Raw genomic sequence first — 26,958 nt, 5'->3', positions numbered from 1 at the left:
GTGTTTCTGGCAATTTAGCATGCACATACCCAGACCTCACAGCAGCGCGGGAGGAGGGGAGAGAACACTGGGGTGGAGTGAAAAATATGTCTATTCTATCAATTTCGAAATTACTCATTTAGCCAGAGCTGAGTGGTGTCGAAAAGCAGGCATCGCCTTTCAATAAATGCCTTGATTCGGTCATTGACGAGGATGAAAAAGAATCAGTGGGTTTGTAGAGAGGGGTTCTATATATAGAGGCTTAGAGGGGGCTGGCAAAGGTTGAGGATGTCATATGGAGATAACCTTTCATTAATCAGAATTACAGCTCTCTGAGGTTATTCCAGTCCTACTAAAGTGCCTCTCAAGCTAAACTAAAATATTTTTCTTTTCTTTATTCACTTTTTATGTGTCCTGTCTTTTTATAATGGCACCAATTGGAAACCTTTTACTTTTACGTGTCATTTGGCCGACGCTTTTATCCAAAGCGACTTAGAATTAGTGCATTCGACATCTATTAGGGGCCATTTTAGGGGTTCAGTGGGGGGGGGGAGACTGAGGATTGAACAGCCGCCCTTCTGGTTGGAGGACGACCACTCTACCCCTAAGCCACAGCCGCCCCTACTTCAGTCCATCTGCAAATTCTATGCTACTAAGTGTGTTTTCTTGTTCTCTGTCATTGGCCATAAGTTTGGTAACATACTGTATGTTGTTTGTACATGTGATTAATTCCTCGCTGTGAAAGTCGCACCAGACGACTAAGGTTTGCTTGTACTTGTTTAATTGGCTGCTTTCGCGTTTCCTTACGGCTCTGACAAAACTCCTACTGTACTGTTAATGAACATGTATTCTTAGAATATTATTGAGTTGTGTCTCTACAGGACTCTTAATAGGCTTTAAGGTGAAAATTGCAGGAATGCCACTTGTGAGTGGGAAGGTAGTTCAGTTGAAAAGAGTGAAGAAGCTCTGTAAACAGTCAAAGCATTTACCAATTAGTGAGATGACAGGAACACATGACTTCATAGATTTCTCATATCTACACTGGGAATATGTAAAGAAGACTCTGAATACAACTTTACATTATTAATCATAATTATTTCTCTCTATTTGTCTTCTTAATAATGAGATGACTCAGTGCAGTATGATATAATCAAGGTCAAATTATCTTTAGGTGTTTTTGTAGCAGTTGCCTATAGCTGCACTTACTGTATCTTGTTCCGTGGCTTGGCTCGACACAAGTTAAATGCTAAGTTGTTTATCCATTGTGGAATGCATTTTACAAAAGGTGAGCGGACGGCCTGCACATTTAGACATGCAAATGGTGGGGGGGTGACAAAAGAAGAAGGCTGGGGCAATGATTTGCCTTGCAAAGCACACCCATCTGCCCTTTCGATGGCTCATTGGTTCTCAAGATCAGGTGCAATCTGAACTGGAATCATTTGGATAATTGACCTTCTGTGTGCATACATTAGAATAAATTAATTTTTATTGGCTATGCAGCATTAGGAACAAAGCAGGAAATGTTGTCTCTTTTATATTCAGCTGCTGGTTTGTTGTAGCCAGTCTCTGAGATGATTATGTATGCCTTTCCCCAACTATTATGCATTTCTTCAGTTTAATAAAATAATTCTTGAGTAGAGCACAACATAGCTAGAGACATAACGAAAGTCAACTTTTTAAGTAAACCTTTAGTCTTACTTAGTAAAAGTCTATGTTAATGTGAGTGGGTGCATATGAATGTAAATTTATCCTAAAATGTTCTGGTGTGTGGGTGAGATTTTGTACATAACTCACAGATTCTCATGTAAACATGCTGAAGCGGAGTATTCACGCCTGCGTCGTGTGGCTTCTTGTCCACCGAGGTTTTTCCAATCTCCTTAAGTGACCTTGCAAGTGCGGTGAAAGTGCCCACACTGTGTGTCTACGTCAGGCTCACGCTGCTCTGAATGTCTCATTGCTGCCTGATGGACAGCCGTTAACCCTTGGTGAAGGGGTTGAGGAATATTTATGTCTACTTGTCAGCAGTGACACGACACCCTCTGGGGATGAATAATATACCTGCCCTACACCGGCTCCAATTGTTGAGTCCAATTCACGGCAAAGTGGTTTGTGTGTGCATGCTGAGGGGGGTGTGTGTAGGTATGTGTCTGCTCATAGGTCTACAGTGTGTGCTTTGCTGCATGTACAGGAAGTGTGGGTGTGGGTGTGTGTGTGTGTGGGGGTTCAGGGGCATTGTGATACCCTGAGGTGAGCAACGGGAGACAACTTCCACATCCGTCACTGACGTACCACCCACTCACCGCAGAGGTCTGTCTCCCTCCTCACTCTGCGTCATGCATGACAACTCTCCATTGCATTGTATCTGTTCTGTCCTTTTCTGTGCATCGCTCCATATGCTTGATAACACCCTAAACGTGTTAATAATAACTGCACCTTAAAAAATTTTTTTTCCAATGTTTAAAGTTGCTCTCCTGGCATTAATTAAAACCCCAAAACATATCTCTGTTCCTCAAAAGTACATATTTAGGAACTTTATTCCCTGAAAAAGAAATCCCTTTATGTCTTGAAATGACTTGAATGCAATGCTCTTTTTCTCATTTACTATTAACAGAACTATGAATATGATAAAACTATGAAGCCCTGCCTCTACATAACCCTACCCCACATTTGCTTGACTGTGATATTAAACTTTATTTATTTCCATTTTACTTGTTTGACTACAATAATAATGAAAGAACAGTTTTCTGTATCATCATAATTTAAATTCCAAATATCTCATAATTCAACGTGCCAACCTAACTTCTGAAACCAGACCTAAGCCCTTGATATGATTATAATGGAGTGAAACACGTATATTCTTTGCAGTAGTCTTTATTTCTTAAGAATTTCTTCTCTGCTGCTATTAAAATAATTTATTTAAATAAAAAATTCTTAAAAAACGAGTGTGCACATGAGCAGTAAGTGGTGCATTCATAGCAAGTGCTATGCATAACAGTACCTGCTACACGTGCACTATCCACCACTGTGCGAGTGTCTTAACAGGTCCTTCAAACCCTTCAACAACAAGGTTATCCCAACACTATGCACAGTCAGACTATCTCCATGACAAAGAAAACTAAATATCAGAGTCAGCTTCCAGGTGATCAGGCACCTCAAGTGAATAAATAAAGTCAGTCAATGACCCTATGAAAAGTCTAATCTATCGATATATATGTATTTTATCATTGGAATGTCTGTATTTAATTAGTATATATTACTGTGGGAATGTTTCACAACTTTAACTTCTATTATTAGAGCAGTGTAATAAAATGCTAGATTTAACACTGTAAGACAGCAGCACATGCAAGATGAACTACAAAACCAAGTGCATCTTCACAAACATATTCAGTTTAGCCCAAGGCAACAAACAGTCAGTCTTAAATTCAAACTGTGTGAAGATGAGAGCTTGTTTTTTTAAGGGAATCATAATAATGTAAATGATGACTGGATGTTTTCCCAGTGTGTTGTCAGGTTTTCGTTCACGGATACTACACTTTTCTTGAACTTGTCATGTCGTGTGTTGATTAGTCCCACGACTTCCACTTGAATGTGCCATTTGCCGATGTATAACACCCCACACAAATGAACTATACGTGAAAAAGCTGAGGGCAGCTGAGATTGATGCATCAACACTGTGACGGCATATGGAGACTGAGTGGAGCATTGGCACTCTTTCATTTTAATACATCGACTTTGTGTATTCTCTCATGGCCACTACAAACTCTGTCTCAGCTACATCCAGGAAGATAGTGATCCAAGTTATAAAACACAGATTGCCTCAACAGTCAGAATCTCAGTTGACTTCTATTTACTATTGGCATTTTTCCAAACCATTAGCAGCACGCATGCTGAGCCATCTCCACCATTAGCAGCCACAATCAAGCTCGTGATGTGTTGTCAGCTTGAGTGTTCCTATGACAGGATGCAAAGGTAAAACAGGCAACGATAACAAGTTCACTGTTTTTTTGAAATGTTTACTAAAGTGGTAAATACCATTTTATGTCCTCTAACTGATATCACAATAAAGGTCTCTCTGTGGCTCAGCATCAGGCCAGGCACTTTGACACAGGACATGGCATGGCTTTGGGAGGGGACCGTCACAGTTTGGCCTTGATCCATAACATATACACAGTTTTCCAGGACATCACATTTATCTCCTGAGATGAAGCTGTTGTCAAAATCCATATCTACATGTATTGGTAAGCCATGTGGCTAGAAACTGTTATACTGGGCTTAGATTGGCCACTTAGCCTAATCCTGGTGCAGGCCAAATGACACATACACAGAAAAAACTAGCACTATAAGAACACAAACGGCTAAAGCAGAAAACTACCAATGCCTGTTAAGATCTCCCTGCCTGAAAAGGACACTAACATCTTTATGGATATCTTTTTGACACCAATTTGGTTGGATTGTTCCTTGTGCTCCCAGTAATCAGCCTGAGCTCTGTTCACTATTCGCTGATTTTTAGATTGTTGAGAACGTGTTGAATGACATAGTAAATGCATTTAACACATTTAAAATATGAGTGTGTTACTAGGCAAACCCCAAGTCCCAGTCATATGACTGCAGCAAACACAGAAATGGTTATCCATCAGCTTCCTTTGCTCATATGCTGCATTTTCACAGAAAAATCAAACTAAAGGTTAAAAAGAAAAGAGACAAATATGGTTGATATGAGGGAGACATAATACTCTGTCACAACACACTGCTCTACTTTGGTCTTTAATCACCATTTTAGACAGTTTTTTTATTGGATTGGTATTTTTTTGCCATTCACACCAGTCAAAATTAAGTCAGTGGGAATGGCTGGCAGTTACTGGCAAAAGACGAAGGATTGCAATCATTAAACACCACATGCTGTATGATTTTTATCTCCCAACTGTCAACACCAACTGGCCCAGACTGAAACAGACTTGAAATTTACTTCAAACAGCCATTATATCCAAATCATCAGTGGCCCAAATATTGTCAGATTTAGTTTGGCAGTGACTTAATCTCTCACCACAAACATGGCCCTGGTCATATTCTCACTGGGACCATGTCAAAGAAACCCGGCCCATACTCTAACAAGATGGCTCATTCATAACACTGTCTACACATCTCATCCATAACACATCCTCCAAGCTACCCTGTGCACTAACTCTTCACCCTAAACCCTATCTTCTTAACGTCTGAACCTCTCTTGGAATTTGATGATATGAAGAACCTTTCCTTTTATACGCATGCAAAGCCCATTGAATCCTGGCATGTGATATTGTGCTACTCAAGTAAACCTGAAGCTCAGTGTATAAAATACTGGCTTACTTATGAAAGGAGGACAGGTCCAGAATGGCTAGTTACACACAGCTTAGAGGCAGCTGACCTGGCCCATGACCCTGTTGCTCACTCACAAGAAGGACCATCTCCAGGATACATGCTCTGGTCACATGGGTTCTGCCAGATCTCACCTTTCCTCCTCTCACTCCCTCTCTTCTACCTTACTGATGCCTTTGCACAAACCTCTCTTGGCTGGAGGCAAAGTCATTCTTGCCTTTATTTCTTTTTCCTGGAGTCAGAGGGGCCAGGAGGTAGCTCAATGTTCATGAAGTACTCTTGGGCAGATGTGAGAAGACTAAAAGAAATGTGAGTGTGACATATCAATGCACAGTAGGGTTCACACTGTAAAATAGCACAGTACACCTCGTAGGACATGAGAACGCTGGTCTTATGTGGCTTTAAATAGAATCACTAAAGCACTAAGCACAATTTCTAAACTGGATTATGTATATTTGTCAAAGAATTAAGTCAATGCAAAGGCTAGACCATTCAAACGGCACATGTAAACATTAGTAAATTAGGTGTATGTACATTGTAAACTGAATTTAGTGATCACATCTTTCAGTCCTCCACATGAAACCTCATCTCCACCAGGGATTGATCAGGCAGGTATCCAGCTGCCTGTTGTGGTGGATGTTTTACCGTCCAGTGAAATTTCAGATGCCACTGTCTGTCAAGAGGTGTCTTCGCCAGTGACATGGCCCATCTTTGACATAATGCTCAGTCTGTCTCTCCACACTTCCAAGAAGGGGCTGTCATGCTTCAGCAGGCCAGATAATTATTTGCCTCTTATCCCTCTTTGCCAGGACCAATCCTAGCCCTCAATAGAAGCCAGAGACCGCACCACTTCCCATCACCTCTCTCTCCGTCTCTTTTCTTCTCCATCTTCCCTCTTCCATCTGTTTCACTTCGCCTCACTCTCTGACTTCAAGACCCTCTTTTCCCTCAGTCGTCCTTTGTGTCATTCTCTTTCTAGTTCGTATCCTCTCTAAGAATAGATTTGCACAGGCAAAATTGCTCCTCCGTTTGCCAGAGCAGATGCTCAAAGTAGTAAACGTTCCATAAAAGATTGCCATATGAGCATCTTTATTACATGGCTTGCATTACTCATTTGATCCTTCCTACACATGACACTGTGCTCTCCCTTTTATTCATAGCTTTATCGTGTTGAAACAAAAACATATTTACACCGTGTGAGCTGTTTTCAAAGAATAAAATGATTCTATGAAACTACTAGCAGTACAAAGTTTGTGTTAAGCCTTATCTTTTGTAATGGGTGATATAACGCTTTATTTCTTCTTTTTTGTCATCTATATTCAAACAAATCAACAATTCTCTGCACCGATAATTTGCTACCACTGGAATTTTAGTTAGTTGCTTGTGAATTCAGGGATTCAACCAGTTTGTCAGGAGATCACTAAACTGCATCTAGTTCTCACACCCCATTTAGCTGTCACATCACCTAAAATAAATCTTGGGAAGCCAAGTTCTGTACTGTCTGGTTTGGATACTACTTGACATTTAGCTGTAATGTCAAGTCAAGACAAAAGTGTAAAGTAATCTAAAATAACACTCTGACCATAGAAGGTAATCATGGACAGAAATAGAATAATTGTTTCTCGCCAGCAGCAGTCCAGTGATTCCAAGATGTCCGATTAGAGCCAGCAGGCCCTCCTTGATTTGGAAGCCTTGCATGTTAACCTGTGGCCCCAGGGCCGAGTGAAGGGCCCCCAGCAGATTGAAAACAAACAAGGCCTGCCAGCACAGGCTGTGACAGTACAGGCTGTCTCCAGTAGATAAGACGGAACAATAGCCCTTAATAGGACACAGAGAGACACACACCCATATCAATCCCTGCTTTTTTTCCATTCCTATCTGCTTGCTGGTAACAAAGGAAACAAGATGCTTTCCTCTTTCGTTCTCTCCTGCAGAAGATTAGCAGTGCTTAACAGGGGTATGGGCATGAAAATGTGTATTTGAGTGATAATTCTGCAATGCACGCTCAACTCGTGACAAGAAGCCTTACAGAATGAGACGGAACACAATGCTTTTATTCCCCCTTCGGTTGAAACTTAGAGGAGAAAAGTACAGCATGTTTGTTTATTATATATTAGTCTATGGAAAGAATATGAAGACTTTCTGAACATGAAATGTTGCTTTCCATTGTTATCTTCATGTTTCATTCTGTTCAGATGACTATCAACGTATAATTTGCCAATTTTATACTAAGACCTTGTGTCTACGATAACGGTTCACATGTTTTGTCAAACATGAATCCAGGCCACATTTCATGAAAACATAAGGGGGTATATACAGCAGTATAATTCAAGGCCACGTGAGCATGTCAAATTGTCTCGGTTACATTTCTTTTTTGTCCTAAATGCAGTTAGTGGGGCGTATAATAGAAGGCAGAAAAGCCTGTTTCTCCTGTGAAGGCCCTTTTTTGACTTTGACGTAAAAAAGCCTTGGCAGGGTATCGCAATGCCGGCAGCAACGATCGTATATTGTAAAATTTGATTCATTTTGCCGTCACCCAGGTAGAAAGCACTGGCTCATGCTGTAACACTGCCTGAAAGAACACACAAAGATCCTCTAAAAAGGGTAAGTTGGCACAGTATACCTGATGCCTTTATGCTGAGCTCTGATGAAAGAAATCCACCCTGCTGCCAGGTTAGCTCACCTGAAATGAATGCCTTTAAGGAAAGAGCCTGATATTGGTTCTGTGACAGGAGGTAAAATGCTACAGAGTGTGATGTTGGAGATTTTAGATGGATTGGAGTGTGCAATGCTATTTCATACCTTAAGGCTGGATTTCTGAGATGCTGAGAGCTGAATGGAGCAGAGCAGAGTTGGACTTTTGATTGTAAATGGCACCAAACCAAGGGGACTTACCTAAAATTGAGCTTCAATTCTTTCAGCTGGTTCTTTCAGTTGGTCATTTTGGCATTTTAACCCTGTATAGACCAAAAAGAAGCAATATATTTTATTACTATACCATAAAAGGACCAAAGCATGTATTGCATTCAAGAAATAAATGAGTCATACTCAAAGTGAGAACATAATTAGAAATATATCCACACATGCGCTCTTTTACATCTAGTGTTTTTAATGACGTTTTTTATTGTTGTGTGGTGTCGCAGGTTTGGATCTGTGGTTTTCATTTGGAATAGACAGAAGAGGTACAACTTTAAGACAAAACACCTGCTTATTTGGGTTGTGGGTTGGTGCAGGGAAAACGATGTCTCCTAGGCTGCACACTTGCTGCTATACGTAACCCAGAGAAATGATATGGAATAAGAAAACAAACTTCCAGCGAAATGCAACTCGGTTTCAACACATCCATATTTCTATAAACTACATTTACTTCTGTGCCAAGCAGCATAAATCATGCCTTATGTATCATTAATATACATCGGTGTCAATAGGAGATGCATGAATGGAAGAAATATGGTTCTTCCCAATAGAGGCAGAGTTGAAAAATGGGCTGCAGATAGAGGCGAGAATAGAACTCTATATTGAGGCAGCAAAAAGCCATCTAAATCTCTGCTGCCACCCAGTGGGGACCAGCCAATTGTGTGTGTGTGTGTGTGTGTGTGTGTGTGTGTGTGTGTGTGTGTGTGTGTGTGTGTGTGTGTGTGTGTGTGTGTGTGTGTGTGTGTGTGTGTGTGTGTGTGTGTGTGTGTGTGTGTGTGTGTGTGTGTGTGTGTGTGTGTGTGTGTGTGTGTGAGTTTTGATCTCTTTTGTGCATATACAGTTGTTATAGAGCTGTTATTCATGAAAATCTATATTGTAATGCCATTACAGTTTTAAGCTATTTGAATCAATTGCAGATCAGTGGTGTTCAGGCTACAAGATGTGAAAAGACGTAATTGACTGTACAAATTATTATGGCAGCAGCAGTGTTGACTTTGTGCCTGTGCTATGGGCCACACCTGCACAGGACAGTGGCTGTGGAGAAGCACGCACTCACACGTGTGCCCTCAGGCAGCAGAGAATATAGATTAATATACACACAAATATAATGAGAGGAGGAACTGTTTAATATAGGTCTGAGAACCAATCCGGCCTCATTTCCCACCTCGATCTTTCCATCTGCTTGTCCCCAACTAGACTCTGACAGTCTTTTTTACTACCTGACACTTTTCACACATTTACTTTCACACCAATAAATTGGTGGAATATATATTTCTGATATAATTGATTTCTTGAGAGTGGGAATGTAGCTTCTTTCGACTGCGCATTTTCTTCTATAGTTGGACTAACAGGTGAGTGTGTATGTATCAACAGTACATCTGACTTCGCACCAGGAAGCTGTGATCACCCACGGTCATACCTGCTGGGCTTGCCAGTGCAGGTCGTTCCCATCAGTGGCTGCAGTGACATGCACATTTTTTCATTCTGATTGAAGATTTCAGGTCAACTGTTTACGTAGGATGAGATTTAATAAGATCTGATATTAACATTCACCAATGTATTTAATTGGAATCGCTGTGTGACATCCGCAGAAGTGATGAATACGTTTACACATTTTCAGCCACTTCTCTTTGGCATAATGAGACAGAACACTTTTAACTGATCACTCTCCAGCCACTGGAGATGTTTAAATCGACATTAAAAAGTTAGTTTGTTTTGTTTAAAGCAGGAACATCTGTAAATTTGTCTGCAACTATCTCTTATTCAGTTTTTTTGCTAAAAAAAAGCTTTCTCCTCCTGTGCAAATGCTGGTGACATATTTTACTCAATCATGTCAGTTGTGTGTTTTTGTGTTTCACCTTATCTGGCAAATAAATACGATAAAAACTGTTTGAAGATACTTATGTATGTTCTAACTCAACAATTCTGTCACACAGTCTTCTCCTTCCTCTGCTTTCTTCTTAGTGGGACAGTTATCTTTGTAAAGTCAGCTAAGGGAAAAATTAGGTGGACTATGCTCACATACATTATATTTTGTATTATCTTATACAAATGCAGTAAACAATCTTTGAGCGCTGTTATGTAAGAGGGTGATAAGAGTTTTTTTTTATATTCAGAAAGGAAAACCGATGTAATCCATGTCAACAGAACTGCATTGAACATGTTCACAATATATTCAACTTGGATGGATCTGAGGGGGGATGGTGAATGGGTTTGTTTTTTGGTGGGGGTTTGGGTAAGAGCTGGGTGAGACAGGGGTAGGTAGTGGGTAAGGTAGGGGTTTCAGATATTGGGATGTGCTTTTGTATCCAACCCGTTCAACTTTTTCTTCCCGTTCTTTGTATTTGTCTTTTTTTTCCTCTTTCATTTTTTGTGTCCTCAGTCCGCTCTGTCTCCTCCTCCACCTCCTCCCTGTCTTTGTTCTCCATCTTTTTATCTTTTTGAGTCTTGTTCTTCCCCGGTTTTACTTTTTGAATCTTCTTCTCCTCCAGTTCTTTTTGTACTCTCTGAGCCAGCTTCTGTCACCTTCAGTGCATCACACCTGCTTTTCCACTTCTTCTTGACTCCTCTTTACTTCACTGTCTTTTGACTGAGGACGGTTGGCCAGTCGGCCAGTCTTATGTACTCTTTTTTGCGAGCCAGCCTCTTTCTTATGACTTTCTTACGTTTTGGGGAGCTTATTGCTCCATCTGCTGCCATCCCTTTTCCACCAGGTTAACTTGCTCTATTAGAGCCTTGTTTTCCTCTGTGAGACATGAACTCTGCAATAGCAGAGTAGAGAACATCTCTGAGGCCCTGTACACCGGCGTTTTGAGGGAGCTGGTCAATGTACTGCAGCTGCACTGCGGCCCGTCTGTACTTCCTTGGCGCAGCACTAAACTGCATTGACCCAAATGCCTGTAATATATAACCACCATAAAGTATATTTTATTTTCTACTGTCCCTTTACCATGATCTTTAAGTTAAGCATCTTCTGCACATGTCTGCAGGGCAACCCAGTGGATCTGGTGTGACCTATAAATGTCTACAACAGTGCTTAACATCTGAAATATTTGAAATTACTCCGTTTTTTTAAATGCTAACATCACTGAATGAAAATTGTGTGTTTTGAAATTGTTACATTTACATCTGTTATGTTTAAGACACATTTATGCATTGGATATACTTCTTGCCCTTTCTCTCTACTCTTTCCTCTGAATGTACACGAGTAAGAAGTGTGTGTATTCTTTCAAGCTGAAAGCTGCTGTAACAAAGTCCTACCCTATTATGTACTGCGCATTTATTTTTCCAACACCTAATTATTGAATCAAGGATTTGGTTCTGCTTCCCACTTTGAGACTTCAAGACACAAGAGGGAGGGCAACCGTCAGGGCTCATGTTCACTCTGTAAGTTCAGTGAATGAATCACTGAACTTGCAGCGTTCCCTCGCTGTGGAAGGAGCCAGCCATTTATTTTTTAAGATTGCAGATTTCACCACTTCATAAACTACAAATCATTCTCTCCCATTTTGTTCTATTACTGCTTGTTTCTACACGCTTTTCGTGAACTGTGTTATACTGCACATGTAATTTGCTTTGGTACGCTGTACACTGTTTACAGTCTGACTAGTTTCTTTCATCACACCAGTCGAACACTTTTCCACGCATAGATCCGCCAAGGCCCAACAGTCGCCTTATGAAACCACATTTAAATTCACTAGATCCAGATTTTTATTTGATTTTGCACAAAAGTAGATATCAGTATCCTAAACCTCACTGCTTTTTTTCCACTAAGATCTATAAATTACTCCGGAAATGTTAGAAAAAACATTCAATCTCACAATCATGAAAAAAAGTGCCTGATATGGATCTGTACCAAAGTTTAATGAGAACCCCTCATCGCGTCTTATTACTTGAAATCTGAATTGACCATGTAAACATCTGGGTTGTGCTCAGTTGCAATTTGCAGCTACTGTCTTACTCTTCCTCTCTTTCTTTGCGTACCTCATCCCATCCCCGAGACGATGTATCGGCATGAAACAGTTCTCAGTGTTGACCCAACAGCTTGCTCAATTTCCTCGCACGGCGCCTGAATCTTTATGCCTTCTGCCTACATCTGTGTTTGTTTTGGTGTTCTCTCCTGGTCTTGTGTCACTCTCTCTGCTGTTTATAAGGAGATGCTCATTTGGATAGCATGTAGAGGACAATGTCATGGCTGTCGCTCTAATAGCTCTCCAAGTCCTTGATCTTCTCTCCCTGTAAACATCATTACCACACACTGAAAACATACACATTCACAGCAAGCCTGCATACACACACACAAACACACACACACACACACAAGCTGCTCATCCAAATCGGCGCTAACAGATTAGCAGTGATTATAAACAAACATGGGGGATTAATCCTGTTTGCTCTCAGTCTACTTTTCCACTGAGCTAGCCAGGGTAATTACCAAGTGCTAGATTGTTAGTGTAACCACACACGCATACACACACACACACTGCCTGCTTCACTACCAAGTGATATCAGTTTCATACTTATTTTGTAAGAAAGTTGAAAATGTCTTTTACAAAGAAGCAGCAGCTTAAGTGAACACAATAAAAGCAGTTAGGTTGTTTGGCACAATTTCAAAAACTTAAAGGTATGCACTCAGATAGCTGTTTGAGAAATGTGGACTTACTTGAGAGAATGAGGTTGAGAACTGACGACTTTACCCTCGGACCACTGTGTGTGTACTTGATTCGGTTTTATGCTTATAGGCAGTCGTATTATTTTTTTCAACACACAAGGTATGTAAATCAGTTTTAAAGGCTAAACATGATGCATGGCTCAGCTACGGTAAAGGGTTTGAAAACCAGCCAGGTTTGCAGCTGCTGTTGTTTGTCATGTCACCACTTCCCATTGAAATATTGCTTTATAATTTGGCTCCAGTGTTGCCTCTTTCTTCTGCTGCTGGCCTCTTCACTTCAACAATGTATTGCTTTATTCTGCCTCCGTTGTGACAGTGTTGTATTGCCTCGGGTTGCATTGCCTCTGGGTGCATGACCCATTGTACACAAGGTTGGTGGTGACGCTGCTCCACTGGATGTTTTAGAGAGATTTCAGTCTTGAAACTGTTTTTGCACCAATGTGATAAAAGGTTTCACAACAATATTTGAACAGATACTGCAAATGTTAATATTATAATGTTGCAAATTATTTTGCTAATCGTTGACTTCTGTGTTATTAGTTTGGGAGTTCGTCCACTCGCCACAGTTGTTTTTGGCACTGTGTTTTTTAGCATCACTACCCTGTTCTGATATGCCGAATATATAACTATCTTCTTATTATTGAATTTGCCTTTTGGCTACACGTTTGTTAAATCCTTTCCTTCCCTCCTCTTTCACAGGTGGAGGCCATACTGGTCAACATTTTTGGTGGGATCGTCAACTGTGCCATCATCGCCAACGGCATCACCAAGGCTTGTCGAGAGCTGGAGCTGAAGGTGCCTTTGGTGGTCAGGCTTGAAGGTACGAAAACATCAGTATTTCATGTTTGTACTCACACATACACACTCACACATTTAGGCAGAAATCCATGTTCTGTTAGCTGTTAAGTTGAGTTGAAGTGTGATACTTTTATTTTAACATGTAAGTATCAGACGTTTTTGGACTTGCTGCTTGCATTAGTGCAATGAATCCTGGGATAGGTTGGCCTGAGATGGATCCCTCTAGAGTCTGTGTTCCTTAGGGAGGACAGGATGCATTTTTCTGCTGTATTTGAAGAAGCCTTTAAAATGGAACAGCTTAGTTGCATCCCATTCGGCCTTCAAGCACAGCCTCTGAATGAGGTCGCCCCTGACCAAGTGCTTCTTTTCACCATGTCTTCCAATGGGACTTTTTCTATAGCTCTTATATCACTCTGACCTTCCAGACCTTTTTCGCCACCATAACAAAATTGGCCACGGCATAAAAGCACAGGTCAATAATGACTCATTTGCTGTTACTGAGGTGACAAATGTATATGATATATGACCACTTAAGTGTTGCTGTAAGAGAGCAGGGGTTAATGCTCCTCTTTCCCACCTTGTTTCAAACTTTGGAGCCATTCTGTTATAACTGCTGTGTTTCCTGGGTCCTATCCATCTTCTTTTGGTGCAGTGTTTGGAGCAGCAAATTTCTCATACATGTCATATTCTGCCGCACCCATCATTAGCGGCAGAATAATACACTAGAGTCGACACTGATTGGCTCACCCCTCACCTGTAAATGCTAATGAATGTGTGTGTGAGTGTGATGGCATCGGCGACTCCCAGAGGCAAGAGGCCAGTTGGTGGTTAGCTTAATTGTCAAGATCCTGCTGAGTGGTGTGTCCAAAGCATATAGAAGGGGGAGGTGTGTGTGTGTGTGTGTGTGTGTGTGTGTGTGTGTGTGTGTGTGTGTGTGTGTGTGTGTGTGTGTGTGTGCGTGTGTGCGTGTGTGCGTGCGTGCGTGCGTGCGTGCTGCGCGCGCAAGCTCTCAGCACATCTTACACTACGTCCTCTCTGCCAATATGGTTTGTAGGTCAGGTCGTGGAAGCTGCTTCTGTGCAGCTGAGGTAGAGTAGTGTAGGATGAATGTGGCTGTTCAGAGCTCAATAGAGTGGGAAAAGTTAAGTTGTCAGATTTACTTTTAAAGTTAGGGAGGGTGTGAACAAACTCAATGTGCATCTTTATCTGACTAAGGCCGATCCAATACACATCTCGATACCCAGCAGACAGTCCAATAGATATGAAGCAGCTACTAATGCAACACAGTTGAGGCCCATTGTGATGCAGTGCGATTCACCATAGATGGATTCAACACAATGCAACGAGATACTATGCAATGCGAACAAATGTGATGGCAGGCAAGTCAATATTGAACAGTTTTATTCTATTTCATTAGCAGACAGCAAATCGTAAATTAACTTTAAAAACAAATAAGTGAATGTCCCAGTTGTGAGGCCAATAAAGGAATATCTTTTGACAGCGATCAACATCTTTTTTATGATGTGTGATGTCGTTTTCACTTTTATCATGTGCACAGTGTGATTTGTTAGACATCTTGAATCAAAAAACCAGAATAGGAAAAAATGTTGGGACTTAAAACAAAAATCTCACATTTGAACCTGCACACAGATTTAACAGAGATGCAAGTGTGAGTTCAAACACTCAAGGTGCAAAGTATGTAACTGTGAAATGTACCTCTTGGTCTTCATATTGCTTATTGGGAACACAGCTAAACATAGAGTAGTTTGAGGTGAGTGCACCACTGCTGTAATGTGTCACTGTAGAACAGATTCTGTTGGCAATTATAACAGAACCTTTATTAGTCACCACACATTTCTCATACTAGACCATGTAATTCAACCTGACTCGCAGAAAGCCTGCGTCCAGAGGGTCACTGCTGGTGGTCGGTCCAACCACATTTTCCTGGCCCGGGCCTAATCCAAGCTTTAGCTGTGGGTCATTACATCCTGGGCTGCAGTCTCGTGGAGTAGATTGGTTCAGAATCAATCAGCTCAGCTTGCTAGGCTGAGTGCAGGGCAGCAAGAACGGCCCAGCGCTCTTCAACAGGATCAGGATGGATTAACTGGCACACTTTTAATTGGGGAGGCTCTTTTCAAATGCCTGGGCTGATTACATTTGGGTCATCCCTTGTCAAATCAACAGAGGCATCCTGACTGACCATCTTGGATTTGCTTCATACTAAATAATGTCATTGTGCCCAGCAATTAAATTCAGCTTGTATCTTCTTTAAATATTGAGTCTTTTTAAAATGGGTTGTTGCCCTGAGAAATGAGTGTTGCCAAAATAATTGCTCTATAATTTCCATGTCATTACTTTAGTATAATTGTTTTATGTTAATGTTGCAGTCAATTGTTTTACAACATTAAATCTCTCTAACTTGTTTAGCCTATAGTTCATAATTCAACATTTCGGTTCATGAATCATTAAAATGAACACACACCTATATTTCAAGGGTATATTGCCCAGTATGACTAATTCTTTCCTCAAAACAATCATTCCACTGGAAATAGCATATTTAAAATATTCATCACATACAATAAGAAGTTAGAACATTGAACCAAACTTGCTATGTAAACTTTTATTTACATAGCCACATGCTTCTGTCCCTTGTGTTTCTATCTCTGCACATTCCCTTATTCTTTTTAGCAACACAGACCAAGACATGTCAAACACTCAGGTACACAAGGGACATGTGAAAACAGTGAGTCAATGACAAGCTATCATACACAATAAACATGTCTTATAGATGCTTATTGGGTTTATTTAGTTATATGTATTAAGTCTTGGTTGTGGCCTGACAGTCTAACTAAAATTCACCTGTCCTGTAAGCTTCAGAATGTGCACTCGTGTCCATCCACTGTAAATTGATGCAACATTTCAAGAACAGACAGGAAATATAGACACTTGCCCACAGACTTGTTTAAGGTGTGATAAGGAGAGATCCCTGAGGAAGTACTGCACTGCCCCCTTTGGCCACAGTGTGAACATGGACGTACTTCATCGTTCTCTGAAGATGCTGTCTTCCACTGAGGAGAGGAAATAAAAAAATAAATACATAGCCCAGGTGCCTGCATTCACTTTACTCTGCTCCCCAGCCTATTGATTTACTGAGCCATCTCACCAGTGTCTTTTCAACCAGGAGGCTGATTTCTCCCTAAAAGGAGATCTGGCCATTTTTTCCTCCATGTAATTTCAAGCAGATACAAGATCCTCATGTAAGATTGAAATGTCTCATTCAGTCCTGACTCTGTTACTATATACAACTTTATTAGCCATTGGCTGCAGCCGTATACACACAAATTGACAGGCACATAAAAATACACACTGCATTTTAGTCTAAATTTAACAAAGGGTTTCTATCGCCTTTGTGACTCATGAGAATGAAAGCTTCACATTCTCAAATTCTGTAAGCAGTTATGTCATTTGTTAACATGAGTTTCTTTAGTGATGGAAAGCTATATGAAGTCTATAAACTGTTGCTCTTTAAATCTAATATAGTCTAATATAATGTGCGTCGCTCTTAAACAACAGTCTAGACAGCATACGAAACATGAAAACTCTGATTAATGAATGGCTAGCACATCAAAAGAGAAAAAAACATCTGCACTGTTTAGGCGTCTCCTGCTCTGCGTGCAAATGAGAAGCATTTGATGTTTGACACACAGGATGAGGGAGGGAGGAGCAGGCCTCATCCATTTTTGGCTGTGAAGGAAAAACTCTCACTGTTTGCTGCTGATTATGTTAGGATTAATAATCAAAGTCAGAACGAGAAACTGTTTTTACACCAATTATTTGAGATAACTGGGGTTGCATCTTTTTCTCCTCCAGGGTATTAAGTGATATGATGGACCGTTAGTAATTTTAATTTGTATCTATATCAGCTGCCGTTTTAATCATCTAGGTCTTCATCAGGTAATCTATCTACTATCAGGCTAGTTTGGAGTCAGTTTTGGTATAAAAGAAAAACAGTAGATAAAGAATTACAGTAATGGAGCTAAAAAGAAAAAAGTTAGTTTCAAACTAACTTCATTAGCTGCCACACTGCACTGCTAAACAAAATGAAAACAAACTATGCAAATTTAAACCGGCCAAAAATATTCCTCATTAAATTGATATAAATATAAAGCTAATTAGAAAGTCAAATTAATTGGGATTTGCCTTTTTTCTCTCAATCTAATGAAACTGCACAGGTCCTGCACTCAAGGCTAGTCTAAGGCTAAATCAGCTCTACTATGTTTTCATTTAAAAATGCATCAACTCTACTACAGATACGCCTGATGTGTACACTTCTCTAGAGTCTTAGTGCTGCTAAAACAGAGAACTTTAGAAACACTGCTGGCCCTGTTTGAAAACTCCGGAGCAGAGTTTTAGTCTGGACGAGCAGAAACGAGGACGTAGACACTCAAAACTACTTGCTGATTGGGTCTTTTCAGTCATGATGTAGCCTTCACTGATTTGTCAGGTACAAATCACATGATCCCTTCTGACAGAAAACAACTGGCATTAGCCTTGGCTACCAGTGTTGAACGCAACATGGATAATCAATTACAAGCATTATTTACCTCATTGTCTTTGCTAACACCTGTTGTGCAGTCATATTCTGCATTTTACAATGATGCCAACAGCTTTCATGTGTAGGAGACAAGCTATTTTTTGAGGAATCTGTGATAATTTCTAAGTCCGGATGCCCATGCCTTCCTGTTTACGTCTGCATGCACGCATGTCCACTGTTTGAGAGCGGTCACGTGATTTGCCTTTTCAGGGACGATAGCATGAGTTGTTTTAGTTTAGTAGTATGTCAGGAAAATGACTCTGCAATGTCAATGCCACAACAATATGTGGTTAAAGTTTACTAACATTAGCAAACATTAGCTGCTAGTCAGACGACCGATTAAAATCGGTCAAGAGTTGAAATACCTTGTGTGTGCACCAGCCCTAAGTTATCAACCTTTGCATCCTTTCTTTTCTTAGGACACACAAACACATATACACATATAATGGCAGAGTCTATGGCAGACTCCCATCCGACTTGACCTTGTTCAGACAGAATTCGTCACTATTTTACAAACTGCAGCATCGACACAAATTCCTCGAGCTCAACTCTCTGGCTCAGGCCCAAACCCCATTATCCTGTTGAAGTATGGTGGCCTGCAATTGACGAACACATTAAAGTGACATTTAACAATGGTCACAAGTCAGCTTGCTAATTAGAGCAGAGGTCCAACAGAAATGTTGGTGGCAATATATCACAAAACACTGAGCGCTGCCTGGTCTCTTGTTTTGGCCAGAAGTATGACATCCAGAGATCTTACATGCTTTAGGGATCAGCAAGTCAGTGCTACTGATGAGTAACCCTGTCTAGCCCTGGAGATTTTGTATCTGTTATGCTTGTACTTTTTAAGGCCTTTATTTTCTTTTTTTACATTTAAACCGCATGAATTTCACATTAAAATAAAAGGTGTTTTGTGTGCCTTTCATTTATGCATACGTTATACGTTATGTCCCTACTGAGGCTGTGAGTAGGTCTCTGGCAGCACCTAGTGGTTGCAGGTGAACACACACATTCATATGCTCGGCATACTCTACACACACACACACTCACACACACATAGTCGTGCTGTATCCAGCTGGGCTCTGTCCTTGCCTCTGCTGCTGTGAGCTATCAGTGCTCCCTACTGCTCACAGTGGAACTGCAGTCAGCTCACACACACACACACACACACACACACACACACACACACACACATGCATTGCATCTCTTCTTTCTCACTCCCACAGAGGTGTGAGTCCCTCATACACCACATGGAAAACACAGGTAACATGAATGCAGTATTGTATGAGCAGTGCCACAAACACTATATCTGCTCATGAATATATATGGGATGAGAACATATGTAAACTGCATGTGTTGTTCATTTTCTTTCAGTGTTTTATACACTTTCGATGCGTTTTTGTCTTTCCAGATTATCTTTTGCATTATGTATCAGCTATAGACATCTCCTGTTGTTTCAACTTTCTTGTACCGTAACTTTGTTCCAGTCGTCTGAGACTGTCAGTGTGATAACATGGATCTGTAAATCCTGACAAAGTTCACAGTTCCGCCTGAATCATGTAAATCACACAACACTGCCCCTCTCTCCTGACTCAGCAGCAACATCGTCAATTAAAACTATAGATTTGTGTATGCGCGCACACACACACACACACACACACACACACACAGATATTCTGTGCAACCTGATGAGAAAATGTCCTCGGACACTCAATCCCCTGACTGCGTGCCAGAGCAAGGTCTCTTCCTGCTCCTATTCTAATTAATTACATTGCTGCATTGATTGTTTGGAGTGTGATGCTGCAGAAATGTGTTTGGAATGACTTATTATCTGGCTGGACAAAAGAGATGAAATATTAGGCGTTAAGTGGCACTGGTAATAGAATTCCTCATGAAAAGTCTATTGATCAGGGTGGTCGGGCCTCCGGAGAATTCCCATATCATGCAGTCTTAATTACACGCCAGCTAGAAGAGCTAAGGTCAACCTGGAAGTGTCAAAGCATGCACGTGCATGTGCACACACACACAAACACACACAAAACACATTCATACCTCCACTCATTTAACACAGATTTAGTGACAGTGAGTGCAGAGAGACAGTAATGCCCATATCACATCACACATTTTAGGCACAAACATACAGTAAATACTGATCGTGTTTGTTGGGCTGCAGCTAATGATCTTTAAAATTTTTGTTTAATCTGCAGATTATTTTCTCAGGTGATGTTTCAGTCACGTGAGAAGTTTTCAGAACCTTTGGAGACTTTTTCAAATGTGTTGTTTTGTTCAGCCAACACAAGATATATTAAGTTTAATGATAAAACCATGTATATGTAAATGGTGGATGTTTCTGAGAACTTTGAAAAGAAAAAGTCAGATTCCTTAATGCAGTTTTCCTTTTTTTGTGGTATATGCAGGAAAAAAGACTGGGAGGTAATTAGAAAATGAACAAATGGACTTCACAGCAAAAGTAAATGCTCTTTTCTTTGAGACCATATTCATGTAAATATAAACAGCTAACTTTTGCCGTTTTGCCGTTAAAGCAGCGAGGGGCCGAATCTGCTTCTGTTGACCTTCTGCTCCATCGCTCTCTTTTTCTCGTTCACACACTCTCTCCTCCATTGTCCTCTCACTTCATGTGTCCTTCCGTCCGATGCAGCGCCCCCTGCCCCGTGTTGTGACAGCCTTGTCAGGCTTGTGTTAGGCTGCGCAGTGTGCAGCGCTGGGAGGCAGCCAGTTCACTGTGTAGAGCCACAGGGCTGTGCAGAGTGTCTCCTGGTCTCTCTGCTTGGTCGCAGGTCTATCAGGGCATAGGCACCACCGCACCATCCGGCACCTGCTTCCCCTGACCTCTGTACAACCAGTGGCGTACACACATACACCATTCACAAATTGTCCTTCTGCCTCGCTGATGTCGTTCACAGACAAAGCCGCCTTTGGATCAGCAGTTGAATTTGCCACCACTCACCCATAACTCCATCCATCTGTCGCGAGTGTGGATTGATTCCTCCAAAGGAACTCTTCGTCTTTCACACAGTGCGGTTTTTAACATCAGTGCAGATGGGAGACTGCGTTCAACCTCGTTGGGCCTGTTTTTTCTTTGTCTGTTTCCTGTTGTAACCGGGTTTTCTCTTCTCTTTCTGCCAGGGACCAACGTTCATGAGGCCAAGAGGATTCTGAACGAGAGCGGCCTGCCCATCACAGCAGCTGAGAACCTGGATGACGCCGCCAAGAAAGCAGTGGCTGCGATCCAAAAATAGAAATGCCTCAGTGTAACCTCTCTGCACTCTTCACACCATTACTTACCTTCATTACAGCCTCAGATCATCAGCTCTTTTTTTTTCTTTTAAACATGCAGACCTCCCTTACTTTAAGCCTTTCCTTTTTTTTTTATCACCACCTCTCAAATCATAGTTTTCGTAGCCATATCACAGGTTCTAAGGTGCTGTATCACCTCGGTATCGCCCTTATCTCCCCTGTGTAGTGCTAATTGGCTGCTTTTAACTTAAATGTGTTTCAATTCAGATAAATCACTCTGTAACTTTCAGGCTTGTTGTTATTTGACATCGTAAAGTTGGAAAAAATCTCATCACAGAACATCACAAAAGCTTTACCGTCCTCTACCAGAGATTAGATTGGGCCCAACACTTTGTGCATTCCGTTTCCCGAGGTGAAAGACGTGGCTTTCTCTCTGCGTATTATGGGATTTGTGTGGAATATTAATTAAGAGAGGCATTTCCATTATCAACTCCCCTGCTCTGTTAAAAGAAGAGCTCGACTGACGGACAGCCCGCTCATGAGACGTGAAATCGTTTGATGGCACTCAGCTGAAATGGATTGAAGCAGTTGACTTTTATTGTTCATGTGAGTCCGGGTCTGTTAATCCATCCAATGCCTTATCTGTGCCACAAACCAGGTGGAAGAAATTCCTGTGAATTTTGTACATCATGTCTTATTTGTAAAAGTGCTACTTCACTCTGATATACAGTGTGTTCACTGCTGCCTGTTCCATGAAGGCTAAAGGGTTTTGTACACTGTGCTGCCAGCAAAGGTTTCAGACAGAAGGGTTGAGAAAAAATAATCAAATATATAAAAGTTATTTTTATCATGAATGTATATTGATAGAATATCTTGGATACAGTGTAAAAACTGTGTATATAATTTGAGAGATTAAAAACAAACAATTCAGAATATATGTTGTGTTTATTTCTTCACTTCCACATCAGAGTGTCCGGGGGAAAAAGACAGAAGCGGACTGAAGAGAGGAAATTAATAATTGTGAATCAGTGTGGGAAAGTGAACCCTCAGCAGTTTGTACACTTTGTGTGTCTTTGAGGCCTTAATGCTGAACCACCTGAGCAAAGGAAACACGGGCACCATGCATGTTTGTCTAAGAAAAAAATGATCCCTCTATTAATTAATTTCCATCAATCTCATCATAATCAACTTTGATAAGGTTGCAATCGGTTTCATAATCCAGACATTTTAGTTTCGTTTGAGTAAAAGTTTGTTTTAATGGGTCAGGCTATGTGGATTAATCTGCATTAGTTTGAAACATTTCCACTGAGCTTAAAGAACTCAACATGTAAAGGCAACACGCAAAATATGCTCTACAGAATATTACATCATTTACACCATTGTCCTCAGGGCCTTGCTTCTTCATCTGCAGATTAGCACAAACACTTTAACTCCTCGATCGCCCACCTTCTCGACTCAAATGGAACTCAAGTGTACGTCATCCCAGGAGAGAAGAGTGACTGTCCTTCAAAGGCTGTGTGCAAGTGCTATGGAGAGAGAGAGAGTTGAATGAGACCTCTTCCTGTCAGGCACACTGACTGTGTGATGGATTATCTGTCAGGCAATCTGAGAGGACGCCCAGGATCAACTGCCACCTCCACGAAAGACACACACACACACACTTTTCTTTCCCTCCTGTTTGCACCAAAGAGAAACACTCAGAAAACGGAGTCTCTGTCTCAAACTGAGCTCGACTCTCAAACTCCACCAACTTGTTTTTCTTTTGGACAAATTCAAGGGGACTCCAGTCAGACCCTGTTGCACTCGCTGCCACACAACTCTGTTTCTGTATGAACCGCCAACCTTGACAAAAAGTAACGCCATTTATTGGGAGAAAAATGTTGGCTAACTGCTGTTATTTATTTGTAATGTTTTAATTTCCAGCATCACTATCACCAAGAGTCATCTGAAGACACGAACTCCGAGGTCTGTGTCTCTTATCCGCACCGTGCCCACCGTCCGAGCCGTAGAAATGGGCTGAAGGGTTCGATAATTGCTTTATTTCATGCTCTTCCCTCTGTGTGTCAGAAATATCCCCGCTGATGGATTGGACGGAGGAATTTAAGGCTTGTTAAAGCAGGCTTCTCGGGCCCTGATATTGTTTAATTCAGTGTCAAGCTGGAGGTCACAATAAAGTGTGCACACTGATTTACTGGGCAAAATTAGTGCCGCTCCTTCATATAAATATAGATGAGGGGGAGAGACGCTTTGGAGGTCAGCCTGAAGACTTCCATCATGTCGCCCGCTGCTCATAACTCGGCTAATACCTCCGGAGGTGAGGGAGAGTTGTTTTAAACCACCCTCTGGGCAGGCCCCTCCTTTAATTAAGCTGAATTATTATGCCAGGCGACTTTTATTTTTCACCCTTGGTGCTTCACTTTGTTTGTCTCTGTAATTGTCCATTTTGCTTCCTCAAAACGCGGCAGGTTCTTTTTATACGGCTCTGAATGGATGTCAAAACGGTAATTGCCACTTTATGAAGCTGCCTTCAGTGTTTAAGTGCGCTAGCAGAGTCGGTGCTCGTGAAAAAGCGTTTTTCAGACAACAGGGTCAAGGCCGTCTCTCAGGAACTATTGGATATTTATTGAGTAATTTGGAAGCAACAACTGTGAACATATTAGTTCATAAAAAAAAGCAATAGCAATATGAATTGGCTCCGGAGATTGTACTTCATCTTTCAGGGACAAGGGTTTGCTCAATATTTACAATTTTCTGCCTGCGCCCCGCGTCAACCAGTGGGCTGACCGATAAGGGCCACGAGCATGTGTGTGCGCACGTGTGTGATCGATTCTCTGCTGAGCTGTTGGAAGCAGTAGCAAACGTCAAGAGTGAAGTAGGAGGCGAGTCTGTCGGCGGCAGCGTGCTGTTACTGCGCTGCAGTTGCGGTCCTCAGCTTTGGCCTTCGCTCGCGGATGAGCAGAAAAATCCATTTCCCTCTCTCCAAACTCTCGTGCGTGTGTCTGTAATTGAAGGACTCGGAATCGATTTGAATTACCTTGGCCGTCTCCAGAAATTGAGCGAGGTGGAGGCAGATTTAAAAAAGTTGCAATAAGCAAACACACCTCCTGGATCGTCCACTTTCCATGACAATCGCTTGTTTTCGAGCTGCTCGCACAATCAATACAATTTTGAGGCTCTCTATTTAGTTTCCAGTGCAAAGTTTGAACACACAAGTTTGCTAAGAAATCATGTTGGGGGTGTTTCCAGCAGATTATATTAGTTTCCCCATCAATTAGACTTTCAGTTGTCCTATCCCTCCCTCAGTACAACTCTCTTTTTTCCTTTAATTCTGTCCACATTACTTCGCTCCTCCCATCTCTCACTTTGGGCTTTTTTCCTTCCTTTTTTAAGTAATTTGTCTCATCCATTCCATTTTTATTCAAATCATTCTCCTTCCCCGTCTACTTTCATGACCTACACTGTATTCTCCTGCTTCAATTTATGCCATCTCTCCATTTTTGTATTTAAAGTTAAGGAAGTTCATTTATTATTTTTCCTCTATCAGGCTTTCACTCATGCTTTCCTTACGGCACTTTTCATGTTCTTACTGTTTTGCTTCTGTCTGTACTTCTTAAACTTCCATCTCTCCACGCTTCCCTCATTCACTCATCTGTTCTTGTTTCCCTCGTGAATTTATTAGTCTCTGTTTTTCTTCATTTTATCATCCCTTCTTTCCTGTCAGCATTTCTTACCTGAATACTCGAGGAAGCAAGGAAGCAAGGAAGGAAGGAAAGAGTCATTTCAAAAGCATCATTCCATCCATGATCCAACCCTTTTGATTTTGTCATCCCATCTCTCTATGATGTTTCCTTCTCTCCTGCCACACCTCTGCCCTTTCTATCCATTTATTACTTCAGCCATTGTGCTTCCTTTCATCACTTCTTCCTTCCTCTCTTCCTTTATCTCTGTCAAATCCTCATTACCCCTCACTGTTCTTACTATCTTGCCTCCATGCAACCCTGCTTCCTTCCTTTACTTCACAACTTTATATACCATTTGAGTCTGCTTTTTGTGTACATTATTCCTTATGTCTATCCAGATTTTTTCCTGATACCTTTCTTCTTTCCTTCCTTCCTTCCTTCCTTCCTTCCTTCCTGACTTCTTCCTTAGTAACTTTTCATTTTCCTTTCTGGAAAAGTAATCGAGACGATGAGGAAAGTGAGGATGAAAACATCCAACTCTTAGTCATTTTTCATTTTGCTTAGCTGCAGGATAATCTTTTTGCTTTTGTTGTTTTTGGCCGGATGCCCAGGGTGCACAGCAGCATCAGGAGAAAAAGGATCCAGGAGGACGACAGTAGTTAAAAGCTCATTTGGTGTGACCTCTGAGAGCCGACGCCCCCTAATTAAAACAGCGGCCGAAGCAACAGAATGCTGTTTGAATTGCTTGATAATTAGGCTCCCGAGTTATCCTGGTGGAGCGCTCGGCAGGTGTTCAGCTGACACGCTCAGACACTCCATTGTCCCACAATGCTTCGCTCTCAGGCTGTCTGCTGAGTAAAAATAAAGGTGAGACACAATCCGGAGGGGCTGACAGTGTGGCACGCTGATGACAACACGGTGCAGAAATTCATGGAGACACTTTGGTTGTTTGTGAGGTTTTTTTTCCTAAATCCTTCGTGTGTTTGGTGAACAGTGAGGTGTGCTGATCAAATCCTAAGACTTGCAGCAGCTGTGTGTGCGTGTGTGCATGCATGTGTGTGTGTGTGTGTGTAGCGTGCTCAGTGTGGCCTGTGCCTCGGGTTGAAGGTGACTTTGACAGTTAATAGCGATAACGGTAGCTTTTCACTGCTTCCTTTTCTCCCTCTGCCGTCTCATACTCAGACTGAATATATGAAACCTGTGCATGTCGGGTGCTATCGCCGTCAAATGGCTCTGCCTGCAGCGAGAGCCGAGAGGAGGGTTTGTGTCGAGCGCCCGGGAAAAGTGGCCTGTCACCTGTGATTTTGGCAACAATATAAAGCGGAGCGGTAATGGCAAGATGAAGGCTGCCGCGGCGCTGAAGCACTCTCGCTCATCCAGCTATAAACAGACGCGGTAAACAAGGTGAAGAAGTTTAGCATGCGCGCTGAGGTCTGCCACGTTGAGGATCTTCTGATGCAGGAGCTGTGGGTAATCAGAGTAGGTGTGTTTGTGTTTATTTTTACTTGTTTTCTGTGGATGTGTCAAAACCGCATGAACATCAGATCTGTTTGTGTGTGTGTGTGTCTGTGTGCATTCATCCTCTGTGGAACAATGGGATGAGCTGTTTGTGTGCTCAAATATGCTTGAAGGTTTGTTTGCTAGTGAATTGCATTCTCACCACAAGGTAAACTCCTCTCCAGCTTAAAGCGTCTGGAATATTTAAA

The 26,958-nt window shown here is 41.5% G+C and overlaps 1 protein-coding gene across 1 annotated transcript in view; it reads left to right on the top strand.

Annotated features, from left to right (window-relative positions):
- suclg2 (succinate-CoA ligase GDP-forming subunit beta) overlaps positions 1–22,505 on the top strand; it is an 86,466-nt gene extending 63,961 nt beyond the window's left edge. Inside the window, exons 10-11 of the mRNA XM_035151829.2 lie at positions 13,622–13,742; positions 21,462–22,505. Coding sequence (XP_035007720.1) covers positions 13,622–13,742; positions 21,462–21,574 — 234 coding nt within the window. The 3' untranslated portion in view covers positions 21,575–22,505. The remainder of the gene's footprint in view (positions 1–13,621; positions 13,743–21,461) is intronic.
- The last annotated feature ends 4,453 nt before the right edge of the window (positions 22,506–26,958 follow it).

This window comes from Hippoglossus stenolepis, chromosome 3 (genome assembly GCF_022539355.2).
Source record: "Hippoglossus stenolepis isolate QCI-W04-F060 chromosome 3, HSTE1.2, whole genome shotgun sequence".
NCBI classification, from domain to species: Eukaryota; Metazoa; Chordata; class Actinopteri; order Pleuronectiformes; family Pleuronectidae; genus Hippoglossus; species Hippoglossus stenolepis.
This window is presented reverse-complemented; position numbering and strand designations above follow the sequence as displayed.